General features: G+C 40.1%; 1 protein-coding gene across 1 annotated transcript in view; it reads right to left on the bottom strand.

Moving 5' to 3' along the window:
- The window catches only part of ca16b (carbonic anhydrase XVI b), a 113,779-nt gene that overhangs the window by 43,123 nt on the left and 58,001 nt on the right, over window positions 1–12,655 (bottom strand). Inside the window, exon 3 of the mRNA XM_085353350.1 lies at window positions 12,389–12,568. Within this exon, the coding sequence (XP_085209476.1) occupies window positions 12,389–12,568 (180 nt within the window). The remainder of the gene's footprint in view (window positions 1–12,388; window positions 12,569–12,655) is intronic.

Here is a 12,655-nt window from a genome sequence, read left to right as displayed (position 1 = left end):
GCGGCTTTTAGTCAGGTGCGGCTAATGTATGTACAAAACAGGATTTTCCCCTGCTTTTAGCTTGTGCGGCTAATATTCAGGTGCGCTCTGTAGTCCGGGAAATACGGTACATTTTGTGGGGAAAATTAAGCTTTTTGTAGCATTTTAAATCGTTCTATATTAGATAAGTTCATTACAATACTATTTAAGTAAAAGAATTTAATTAGCTTACATACATTGATGTGACTTTAACAGGTCTACAATTATAAATTTGCCCCCCCCAAAAAAAAAAAAAAAAAAAATCAGTTAATCTATTTCTAGAAGCTCATCTGAATGTTGCTGCTACCTCTTTGAATTTACATCTGAACTTGTGATTTTATTGCAGAATGAACTAGCACATTCCCTACAAGCCTGCCATTTCTATCAGGGTTTTCATGCAGGATGTAATTAACTCACAGCAGTATTCAATACAGACATTTTTTTTTTTGCCTCAGTTCTCTGAACTGAGTATCAAAAGCCTAAGAGACAGAAAATGAAGCAGTATAAAAATATTTCCAGCTTGAGAACTTTATGCAAAGTTAAACTATGTAGAAAATTACTTAAACATCGAGAATATCATACTCAAAAACTGATACTTATGGACCATGTTGGTATTTGAGAGAGAGAAAAAAGAAAGCTGGTTGTATCAAAAGTCTCACACGGGCAGCCCATCAAAAATTTTCAATGTGGAAATTCTACACCTTTTAACAAACTACTTGTCAATAAGGTCATGTGACACAGTTGCTGTAGATTTGTTGGAGCCACATCCATGAATCCTTTGTCCCGCCAAATCTCAAAGGTGCTCTGTCAGATTGAGATCTGGCGATTGTGGATGGCATTTGTGGACAGTGATGTTCATGTTCAAGAAACTAGTGTGAGATCATTTAAACTTGGTGAACGCCGTTTTATCCTGCTGAATGCAAGGTCATGAACACAGTTACCAACAATACTCAGGTAAGTGTTTACATCATGTTCAGTTGGTACCAAGGGTCCGGAAACGTGTGCCAAGAAAACATCCCACACACTATTACACCATCGACCTCAGCCTCGATCCATGCTTTTATGTCGTTTATGCCGCATTCTGACCCCACCATCCAAATGTTACATCATCAACGTTTTTCCTATTTTCTATTGTCCAATTTTGGTGAGCATGTACAAATTGTAGCCTCAGTTTCATATTCGCAGAGACGCTCTTCTGCATACCCTGGTTGTTATGACTGGTTATTTGAGTTGCTGTTACCGTCCTTTCAGCTTGAAGCAGCTCATCCATTCTCCTCTGACCTCTGGCAAGCCATTTTCAAACCAATAACTGCCGCTCACTGGATATTTTCTCTTTTTCGCACCATTTTCTGTAAACTCTAGAAATAGTCAGACCACCCCATCTACCACCAACAACCATGATGAATTTAAAGTGACTTAAATCACCTTTCTTCCTCATTCTGCACAGTTTAATGTTCAGCAGGTCATCATCTCCATGTCCACATGCCTAAATGCATTGAGCTGCAGATGTGTGATTGGCTGAATTCAATTTTATTCATATGGCACCAAATTACAGTCGTCTCAAGGCACCTTATATTGTGAGGTAAAGACCTTACAGAAGAAAATGAACCTAATGAAGTGACTGGAAAGTACAGATTGCTCAGATTATAACCTTACGCATCAATGGAAACTTTAAATATGTAACTTAAAGGCTGATGTGCGAGTGGAAGATCTGCAACCCATCTTCAGAAGTTAAAAAATGTTCTTATGTTTTCATGCATCCACAGCTACTGGGATTCACCTTAAAAATTCAGACTATCTGCCCGCTGTTACACTCAGAAAGATCGTGTAATGTTGAGTTTAAGCTGTGTTAAATTTCCACAGCATCTGAAACACCATGGCACAGCAGATTATCATCCCTCCCACTGTCCTGGCTGAGGTTATATGCTAATGCTTCTACAGCCCTTTACCACATCTATGTTTGACATCATTAGCCAGATTAGACCTGGTGCTCCGTCAGTTGATCCCTCTAGTTACAGAGGATTTAGTCAGCCTGTGAATAAGAAAAGCCCACTTTTAATCATTTCACAAAGCAAACTAGGAGGATGAGCATCTGAACAAGCAAACACAGACTGTCAGTAAACAGATAACATGGCGAACAAGTTGTCCTGAGCGAATGAATGGAATCAAAGTAAGTCAAACAGACCAGTGACAGGTATCAGGAAGAAAATGAGTACGAGATCTTGAGAAAAAGAACCAAGAGACAAGATGATCTGAAGAGAGGAGAACATTGTGTGATGAGGGATGATCCGAGCCCCTGTCGTGAGGCAAGAAAGAATCTGCCAGCAGCATTAACGTGCCAGTGCCGCTTAAGCTGAAGGCCCACAGCATGAAGGAGAAGAAATGATGCCGGAGATTTCCAAGACTGAAAGCATCAGGTCAAAGTGAAGGATCAATCTGCACAGGAAATAACTACCCACGGCATTATCATAATTGTGCAACTGCTTTGCAAAACCGCAAAAAACATTTACATAGATGGTAATAAATCCCTGTTACTGCCGTTGTTGAAGTAGTGTAATCCTGTGTGCAACACAAGAAAGCCAAGAAAAGGGGTTGCTGGCTGGCCTTGGGAGTTTCATTAAAAATGCGGCCCTGCGTGTGTTTGAACCCTCCAACAGCAGAGGAGGAATTAGAAGCTAAGCCAAAAAGACCTTGAATCACAGCCTGTGAAAGAAGGGGAGTGTGTGTGAGAAAGTAAATCCTTGATCAATGCAAATGTCTCTGGGGCCTTCCGATTCCCCATGAATTTGGTTGGGAGTTGTTTGAAATTTTACTGAGAAATGTTTTGTTGAGGAATACTGCTTGAATGGCAGCCAATCAGCCCGATCTCAAAGCAGGTCAAGGCACAAGGGAATGCCATGAAATCAATCGCAATGAACTTTTAAGATCTATTCACTCACTTCTTAATTACAACACTGACTTTTAAATAGTGTAACGTTAAAGCCACTCCCTGGAGGAACTCGGCACTTTGATTGCAGCACCTCCTGGTGGCGATGATGGGTTGAAAAACGCAACGCTCGAAAGAGTCGGGCCATCGATCTCGAGAAAAATGCTAAAATTGCTCGAATACTTTGCACAAGTATTGGATTTTAAACGCCAATTTCAAAACTTAAGGTATTTGTGCCATTAAATCAATTATAATGTGTCAAATAACACAAAAGCCAAACATGACAACATGAAGAGTCAATAAAAATGACAAACGTGCGTGAAATCTGCAGCTGCCTTTCCCTTCACAGAGCTCTATACAAAGTGTCAGCTTTTGTTTAGCTTTCATTCTTGAGACTTTAATGTTTTGTTCAGTTTTCAGCATCAGCAGGCAACTGCTTTCAGCAAAAACACTGTGAAACATACTACACTCCACCAGCTCAGCTCCAAATGACAGGAACAGTTAGCGGCTAGCTGATGAACATGGTGGAACAATCGGCTCCTGAGAACAAGATATTTCTTTTAGAGGGAAAATAAAACAAGTTTGGCCAATTTGAAAACGCTCCAACTTCAGGATGTCTTCGCATGGACAGAGATGGAGCAGACTTGGTGTATAGACCTAATGTGGTTATAATTCATGATATCAACAACTAGGATGACAAAAAGGGAAATGTAAAGAGGTTATCACGGATCAAAATGATGATTTAGAACATATTAACCTTCATGAGAACATAGCAAAAAAAAGTTTGCCAATCTCACCTTCGTTCACAAAAAGCAGTTGAAGACTGCAGCACGGCCAAAATTACGCTAACTGTTTGTGATAATGCAGCTATTAAATGTGATAAATCAGCTAAAAATCGCAAATCTGTAGCAGTCTGTTCCAAATGCATTGCCAACTACACATACAGAAATTCACATTACCTACTTAAAAACAGACTCAAGCCAGATTGGAAGATCTGAAACTGAAATTCCTCTACAGGTAGTGGAATAGTTGCTGCAGGATGGTGATTTCACAGCAAATTGACAGTCAGTCAGTCTTGCTTTTATCTTGGAATATAACCAGAACACAACTAGCTGCGACCAGTTGAGTCCAATCCCCGATTGCAAGGAGACGTGTCAGACAAGTCGTGCTCATTGGTACAGGCTGAATTTGATGGTGACTATTTGCAGACCTTTGCCAATGTCAGTGAGTGTGACCACAGGCAGTCTGAGTCGGACCACGATTACAGTGGTCCCTCTCTATAAGGTGGCCTCGCTGTTTCGCTGATTTTTTTTTTTTGGTGCAATTTTGCTTTTTGTTTTTAAACACCACATTGTGTTCTGCGTCCTGATTGGCTGTAGACCAGCGGTCCCCAACCCCCGGGGCTCGGACCGGTACCGGTCCGTGAGTCGTTTGGTACCGGGCCGCGAGAGTTGAGGCTCAGGTGTGAAATTAATAGTTTTCAGGGTTTTTAAATCTGTTTTCAGCGTTATTTTGTTATCGTTTACTCGGTTTTCCTTGGTCTTTTCACGTGTGTTATGAATAAATTCTTTTTTTCGATACCGGTACTAGTTTTATTTTATTGTATTTATCCGCGACACCTTAAAGGCCGGTCCATGAAAATATTGTCGGGCATAAACCGGTCCGTAGCGCAAAAAAGGTTGGGGACCGCTGCTGTAGACCATTGTCAATCAATCTCATGCCGTGTCTCCTGTACAGTACAGAATCCGTTCAGCTTGTCAAATTTACATAAATCTTCGATCGCTAGCAGTGTGACTTTGAAGTGCTGTACCGTATATTGTAAGTTATCTCCCCAACAAACACAATGTCCACGAAACGTTTTGCACTGTCAGAGGCAGCTGCAGTAGCACCAAAGAGTGTTTAAACAACAGAGAAAAGTGTGAATATGTTCATGCCTGTCTGAGAAAAGTGTATAAAGTGTTTAGTGAGGGCTTTCACAGCCTTAAAACAGCTATAATAATTGTAAAAAATAAAGTTGACTACTTTTCGGATTTCACCGATAACAGGTTATTTTTAGAACTTAACTCCCGCGATAAACGAGGGGCCACTGTATTTGTTAGGTTGCCTCCCAAAAGACGACCTGTCCAACTGCCTTGCTATCAAAGGTGATCAATAGTGTTGCGGGCTCAGCCTCTGGGCAACCAGTTAGTCGACTGGCTATCCGTCTCTGACGGTCTCCATTTTATTTTTAAATAAATAAAAACAAAATATATATGATCACAAGGAAACCATTGAGTTTTCCTAGTTGCAAGGAGGCTGACGTTCTGTTTTTACACTAGTGTGACTGAGCCATAAGCAAAGAGGATGAAACTATCAAAAATTAACAACACAGTAAAAAGCTATCACTAAAGATCAAAGGTCCTAAGCAGAGGTTACAACTTTATAGTAGTTTCATTTCGTGCGTGTCTATATGCCAAATGTAAATGCTAAAAAGGAAAATTTTAAAGTTACTTGAAACACTGACGAAAAAAAATGAATGGAATTGACGATATTTTTATTTGCTCATTAAAAAAAAAATAATAATAATAATAAAATATATATATATATATATATATATATATATCCATCCATGTTAACATAAAACTGCTATGACTTTTGCGTATTGTGTTAGCTTTATGTTCAAAATTTGTTTCCGTTGATAAAACTGGCTAAGAAAAAGCAGAACTAACAAAATTAGAAGTAGATCATTTAAAAAAAAAAAATCTTATTAATACAAGCTATTTCTTTACTGGCGTTAAACATCATTTATTCACACAACATGGCCATATGGTAATGCACTTTTGACTGAAGGTCATACCACTGAGACTAATGATTTGACAATAATGCTACCCCCTGCTTTAGTCTTTTGAAGCAGACCTTGAAAACTGAAGAGCCTCGAATAAAAACTGTGATAATCTAACAGGCAAAAAGAAATGTTATATTGCAGCCAAGCGGAGAAGGGATACAAAATACTAACATTTGACACAGGTCAGGAATAAAGGACCGCTCTACTTATTAAGATGAGTTAGTGGCAATAACAAGAAACCAAGACCCACAGCACCATTACAATCAATGCACTTGATAAACTTTGTCATCTCAGGCATAGGCTGAATTGAGAACCATCAAAAGAACAAAAGATTGTATTCCTGCTATTCTGTTGACTGAGCTCGACCAAGTAAACATCAAATCAAGGATGCAACAAGTAATGATGTGGAAAACAAAAGATGATGAATGTGAAGGCCAAAAAGTAATCTTCATGCACAGCTTTGTTGAATAGTTGGATCAATAAAGTATTAACAACCTCACCCTGTGAAAATATTTCAAGTGATGATTTCAAGGCCTCTGAGAAGCTAATAAAAGTTTACACACTGATTTCAAACATGTTCTGAGCTTCTCTTTTATTTATTTATCTCTCTCTCTATATATATATATTTTAGGGTTGAAAGAAATCTATACCTCCATCCATACAAATCTGATTTTCACACATTTCAAAAGAAAAATCATGTACAGTGCTATTCAAAAGTCTTGAGCTGCTCTTCATTTCTTTAAATTTGGATTAATAGGAAATTGGTGCAGCAATTATTCAAAAATGTGGTAAATGTAAATACAATTTATGAGACAAAAAACAGTAACGAAGAGAAGATATAATTTAAAATTGGTTCTTTGCTAAGTTTTCTGTTATGTGTAAACACAACACTTGTTCATCCATTGAGTCAGGTGGGGGGTTTTATGTTTGAGTGCTTCATGGGTCACTGTTAAGTGGCTTAACAAACAAAAAAAAAAAACAAGAAAAAAACCACAGTCCTCTTAATATGGTCAGGAACAAGGACTCTACTGAAAATGAGTGAAACTTTTTCTTTGGAACTTGACTATCTTTTCAAAGACCTTCAGAAAGTCTATTGATGAGACTATTTAAAAAAATAAATAAATAATACAAGAGTGTGGTGCCTTGAAAACAAAATATAAAGAAATGAGTGGCTTTAGATACTGGCATAGTACTATATCTATATTTCATCTTGGAAATGTAATATTTTCAGTAATTCATCAGTCAAGTCAACCTGTCCTCTCACTAAAAATCCAAAAACCTCCATTCAAGTGAAACTGATTAAATCACATTTCATGAGACAATGACATGAATTTGCTAAAAAAAAAATTAAGTAGACCTCATCTAACTAGCTTTTGCACTGTAATATTCTGTGGCAGTATAGTTTCATGTTCCTGATTTGGACAGTGCTTTAACAATGCAAAATACCCTTTGTACTGTAAACGTCCAAAAATTGCACCCAGCCGTGTTAGTTCCATTTTTGTAAATAAGCACCCCGCAGCACTGCTCGGCTGTGTCAGTGGCCTTGGTTGTCATGGAGGCTAAAAACTCTCATTATGATCAAATGCAAAGGATGACATTACTCGCAGAGAGAAACCGTGCCAAAAGCGCAGATATCAATTAGGGTCAAGGTTTTCACACCAGTGGTCCACGGATTTGCTCAGTGGGGGGATAAAAAAAAAAATTAAGTTCACGGTTTGAAGTAGCAGTCAACAAGTAAACTTCAAAATGCATCTGTAAACAAGGCACTGAACACAAAGAGAATGAGCAGAGCAGAGGAGGAGGACAGTAGAGCCAATAACAAAGAAATCTCTGGATCCACTGATAGATGTACAGAAATCTTGGCAGATACTACTGCGCGTAATTTCAGTGTTTGTGCTGCTGTGGTTTGAAATTTGACATTTCAAGTATAAAATCTCTGAAATCCACATACTTAAATTCCTGTGTTTAACATGTTCATATGCAATTTTTTTTAATCACTTAAAGATTTACATTTTGATATCATATTGGATAACTTCAGTCTTGCATCACATCAGTGAAATTATATTTTAAAGCAGTTTCCAGACATAATGACCACATTTTGACTAATCTAGTGATTACATGCAAAGTGAAGCTACATGATTACAATGATCCTGCAAATCAGAGTCCCATATTTCCAAATGAGGATTTTCCTGCTGTATGAGAGTAGCATTACTCCCAATGGTCATAAACAACTACAGATAAAACACATTAAAGCAATCTTAAGTCATGTTGTATAATATAACCGTAGTATGGAAAACTCTGGGTTTCCCTGGTCAGTAATTCCCATTACTGCAAAGAGCTAAGTGAGTAGAAGATGAATGATTTCCACATACTGTAAAGTAAAAGATAATTTGCATTTTTTTAAGCACAGGAGAGAGAAAAAATAGAGCCCCACATAACCGTCTCTACACCCTGAGAGATTTGAGCTCTCCGATATCTTTTATCAAGGTCTCGGAGATAAATTAGCTTTTTAGGGATTTGGCTTTTTCACAATCATCCTTAGGAAAGGCCAGGTGATTTAAATATCAAAGCTTTAACTATACAGCGACTCTTCAAACCTTGTCCCAACAATCAGAAGCAATTGGCTCCTCCAAGCAGCGTTTTAGTATGCTAAAAGCTAAAATCCTCCACAAAGCAGGAGAAGGAAAGAAACAAAGGGTTTTCATGTAGCCACTTCCTCAGTTCATGATATAACAGTGAACAGGAACCGTAGGGTCAATATAAGTTCAGAAAACTCCCCCCCCCCAGAAAGAACTGCTATAAGAATGTGAGCTTTATGGAAATGTCAGGTGGGAAAAATAAACTTTCATGCATCATTATCAGAAAAGTCAGCTTTGGAAATCTGCAAATAAACAGCTAAACAAGCATTTTAGAGACGAGTTCTGTGGACTGGAAAAGCAAAAAAAAAAAAAAAATCATTTTGAGGCTGCAATAAGCAAAGCTGTTTTGTGCAGGATTTCATAAAAAAAATGCACTACAGTAGCAACTGCTAAGCAAGGGGATAGATCGATCATACTTTTGGCTTGTGTTTCAGCCAGTGGCACGGGAAACATTTCGGTGGTAGAGAAAAGAATGGATTCAATGAAATACCAGCAAATTCTGCAAGCAAACATGAGACCATCTGTATAGATGCTGTAGTAGGAAAGAGGATGGCTTCTACAACAGGATAATGATCCTAAACACACTTTAAAATCCGCAGTGGAGTATCTCAAGAAGCACAGGCCCTGACAGCCACCCCAACTGTGGATCACAAAAGAAAAGACGGTCAAAGACTCTCACAGAACTTTTGTAAAGAAAAGGGTTGAAAAAGCACACCTAAAATGAAAGACTCTAAGCTGGCTGAAAAATGTGTTTACAAACTACGATATTTGCCAGAAGGGGTGTTACTAAGAGCTGACCATGCTCAGTCTCATGCTTCAGGTTCATGTTTCTCCTCTATTTTGAACAATAGATGATGGAAATGATTACCGTATTTCCCGGACTACAAAGCGCACCTGAATATTAGCCGCACAAGCTAAAATCAGGGGAAAATCCTGTTTTGTACATACATTAGCTGCACCTGACCAAAAGCCGCAGGTGTTTCAATGTTGACTTATCATATGTAAGAGAATATGCACAAAGGGAATTGTCAGGAAAGAGATGGCTGTTTGGAGACATCACTTTTATTAATATTTTGAAAAACAAGTTATGGGTACATATTTGCATAACTTTTTAGGTATATGTACAAGTAGCGGTAATTACAAGTACGAAACATGTACTGTGCTTCATAAATGAGTAACAAATGTAGTACATAACAATAACCTACAGCACAGCAGAAAAATAGATTCGGACTACCTTTTAGGCTCAGGTGCAGTGACACGGCTTTAACAAGAAGAAAAGTCAGTCATTCACCACCATCTTCCTCCGCACTAAAACCACCAAAGTCCTCTTCTCCAGTGTCGGATACGAACAGGCTCAGGATGGCTACTTCATCCACTCTCCGCTTCTTTCCTTCGTTGTCACTTTCAAAACCAAACAAATCCTCGTTGTCAGTGTCAGAGTCGAACATCCTCTGAAGGGCCGTGGCGGTGTCCTCCTCTCCATCATGCAGCAGTCCAGCCCTTCGAAATCCGTTGGTGATCGTGGATGTTTTCACACTTTTCCACGCTGTCAGATTCCACCGGTGGAGTTGAGCACAACTTGCTTTTCGCAAGTTTATCGCCGCTTGTCATCCACGCCTCCCGCTGAACGTGTAGCGCTACTTTGAAGTTTGTTTTTCGCGCTACTTGTACGGCACTATGTTGCCTGGCGGATGGACATGTGACCAACATACTACTCTTGAACCCCGATACTGTGTGTCTGATCACATGCCCTTCCGCCAGGCAACGTAGTGCCGTACAACAGCGGAACAAACAAAACAAATCGTCTTACGATATGACAAAAATCATGGACAATCCATAGAAAAGCCGCACCTGACTAAAAGCCGCAGGGTCCAAAGCTTGTGCAAAAAGTAGCGGCTTATAGCCCGACAATTACGGTAAATAATCCTGCTCAAATTATCAAAGAAATGTATCTGGTTTGAAAATCAGGTCATCTATTACTCACTTTGTGTATTCACGGGAAGAGAAATTTTAACCAAGGGTACCAAAATCTGCAAGCCACTGTATATAGTTAGGGATTCAATTATTTCAACTCCAGCTGATTTTGTAGGTCAGTCTAGAATTTCACTGGAAGGTTTATTTGAACAGTGAGCGACAGGAACAATACCACCCCCCCCCCCCCCCCAAAAAAAAAAAATCCAGAAAAATGCATTTCAAAAAGTTGAACAAAATAAGTATTTGATCAATCAGCAAGATTTATGGCTCCCAGGTGTATTTTGTACAGGTAACGAGCTGACATTGGGAACCTTCGCAACTCGTTACCTGTATAAAAGACAGCAGTCCATAGAAGCAATCATTCTATCTAGATTCCAAACTCTGCACCATGGCCAAGGCCAGAGAGCATTCCAAGCATGTCAGGGACAAGATTGTGAACCAACGCAAGGCTGGAATGGGCTACAAGACCATCACAAAGCAGCTGGGTGAGAAGGTGAAAACAGATGGCGTGATTATTCGCAGATGGAAGAACCATAAAATAATTGCCGATCTCCCTCAGTCTGGAGCTCCATGCAAGATCTCACACGTTTCAATGATAATGAGAACGGTGAGGAACCAGGCCAGAACTACTTGGGAGGAGCTTGTCAATGATCTCAAGGCTGCTGGGACCATAGTCACCAACACACTACACCGAGAAGGACTGAAATCGTGCAGTGCCCGCACAGTCCCCCTGCTCAACAAAGCACGTGTACAAGCCTGTTTGAAGTTTTCCACTGAACATCTTGATGATTCAGAGGAGGACTGGGTGAAATTGTTGTGGTCAGATGAGACCAAAATCGAGCTATTTTGGCCTCAACTCAACTTGCTGTGTTTGGAGGAGGAAGAAAGCTGCATATGACTCCAAGAACACAGTACCCACCGTCGAACACGGAGGTGGAAACATTGTGCTTTGGGGGGGTTTTTCTGCCAAGGGGACAGGACAACTGCACCACATCAAAGAGAGAATGGATGGGGCCATGTCAGCTCTTGAGTGAGAACCTCCTTCCCTCAGCCAAGGCATTGTAAATGGGTCGTGGGTCAGTATTCCACCATGACAGTGACACATGGCCAAGGCAACAAAAGATTGGCTCAAGAAGAAGCATATTAAGGTCTTGTAGTGGCCAAGTCAGTCCCCAGACCTTAATATGGTAAAAGGTAAATGGCCTGTATTTGTACAGCGCTTTACTTAGTCCCCATGGACCACAAAGCGCTTTACACTACATTCAGTCATCCACCCATTCACAGACACATTCACACACTGGTGATGGCAAGCTACATTGTAGCCACCGCCACCCTGGGGCGCAATGACAGAGGCGAGGCTGCCGGACACTGGCGCCACCGGGCCCTCTGACCACCACCAGTAGGCAATGGGTGAAGTGTCTTGCCACAACAACCAAGACTGTCGGAGCTGGGGCTCGAACCGGCAACCTTCCGATTACAAGACAAACTGCCAACTCTTGAGCCACGATTGCCCCATCAAAAATCTGTGGAGGGGGCTGACGGTTCGAGTTGTCAAACACGCCACAAAACATTAATGACCTGGAGAGGATCTGCAAAGAGGAGTGGGACAAAATCCCCCCTGAGATGTGTGCAAGACTTGTGACCAACTATAAGACTGGTCGACCTCTATGATTACCAACAATTGTTTTTCCACCAAGTACTAAAGCATGTTTTGCAAATACTTATTTCATTCATGCAAATGCAAATTAATTTATAACCTTTCTGAAATGCATTTTTCTGGATTTTATGGTTATTGTTTAAATAAACCCACATCTGAAATCATAGACTGATCATTTCTTTGTTAGTGGGCAAACTTACAAAATCAGCTGGGGTTCAAATCGTTTTTTCCCTGACTGTGTAACCATCACATGTCATGTCTCAAAATAGCAGTCGTGGAAATTAAAGATGATTGGTATTGCTGCTGCACTGCTTTTCGAATGAGGGATAAACAAATTCTCTACTGCAAACCTGTCTTTCCAGTGTTCTTCATCGTGGTCTGGTTGGAGGACTCTGTGTTGAACTTGTCAAGCTCCAGCTTCAGGTACTCCTGAGAAATCTGAGCTTGTTCATCTGCAATGTCCACAGGTGATTGGTTGTTTCCGGCACATTCTGGGTATAAGGCTGCCCAGCCTCGAGGTCCATGGCTTCCTGCAGAAATAAAAGACACAAGATGTATGATGATTATGCACAATGCACACTAGCCCCTAGAAATCACATCTGTCTAAGCATACTGGC

This window comes from Diplotaxodon limnothrissa, linkage group LG5 (assembly GCF_057381915.1).
Source record: "Diplotaxodon limnothrissa isolate DT_005_m linkage group LG5, D_limnothrissa_male_GT1.1, whole genome shotgun sequence".
NCBI lineage: Eukaryota > Metazoa > Chordata > Actinopteri > Cichliformes > Cichlidae > Diplotaxodon > Diplotaxodon limnothrissa.
This window is presented reverse-complemented; position numbering and strand designations above follow the sequence as displayed.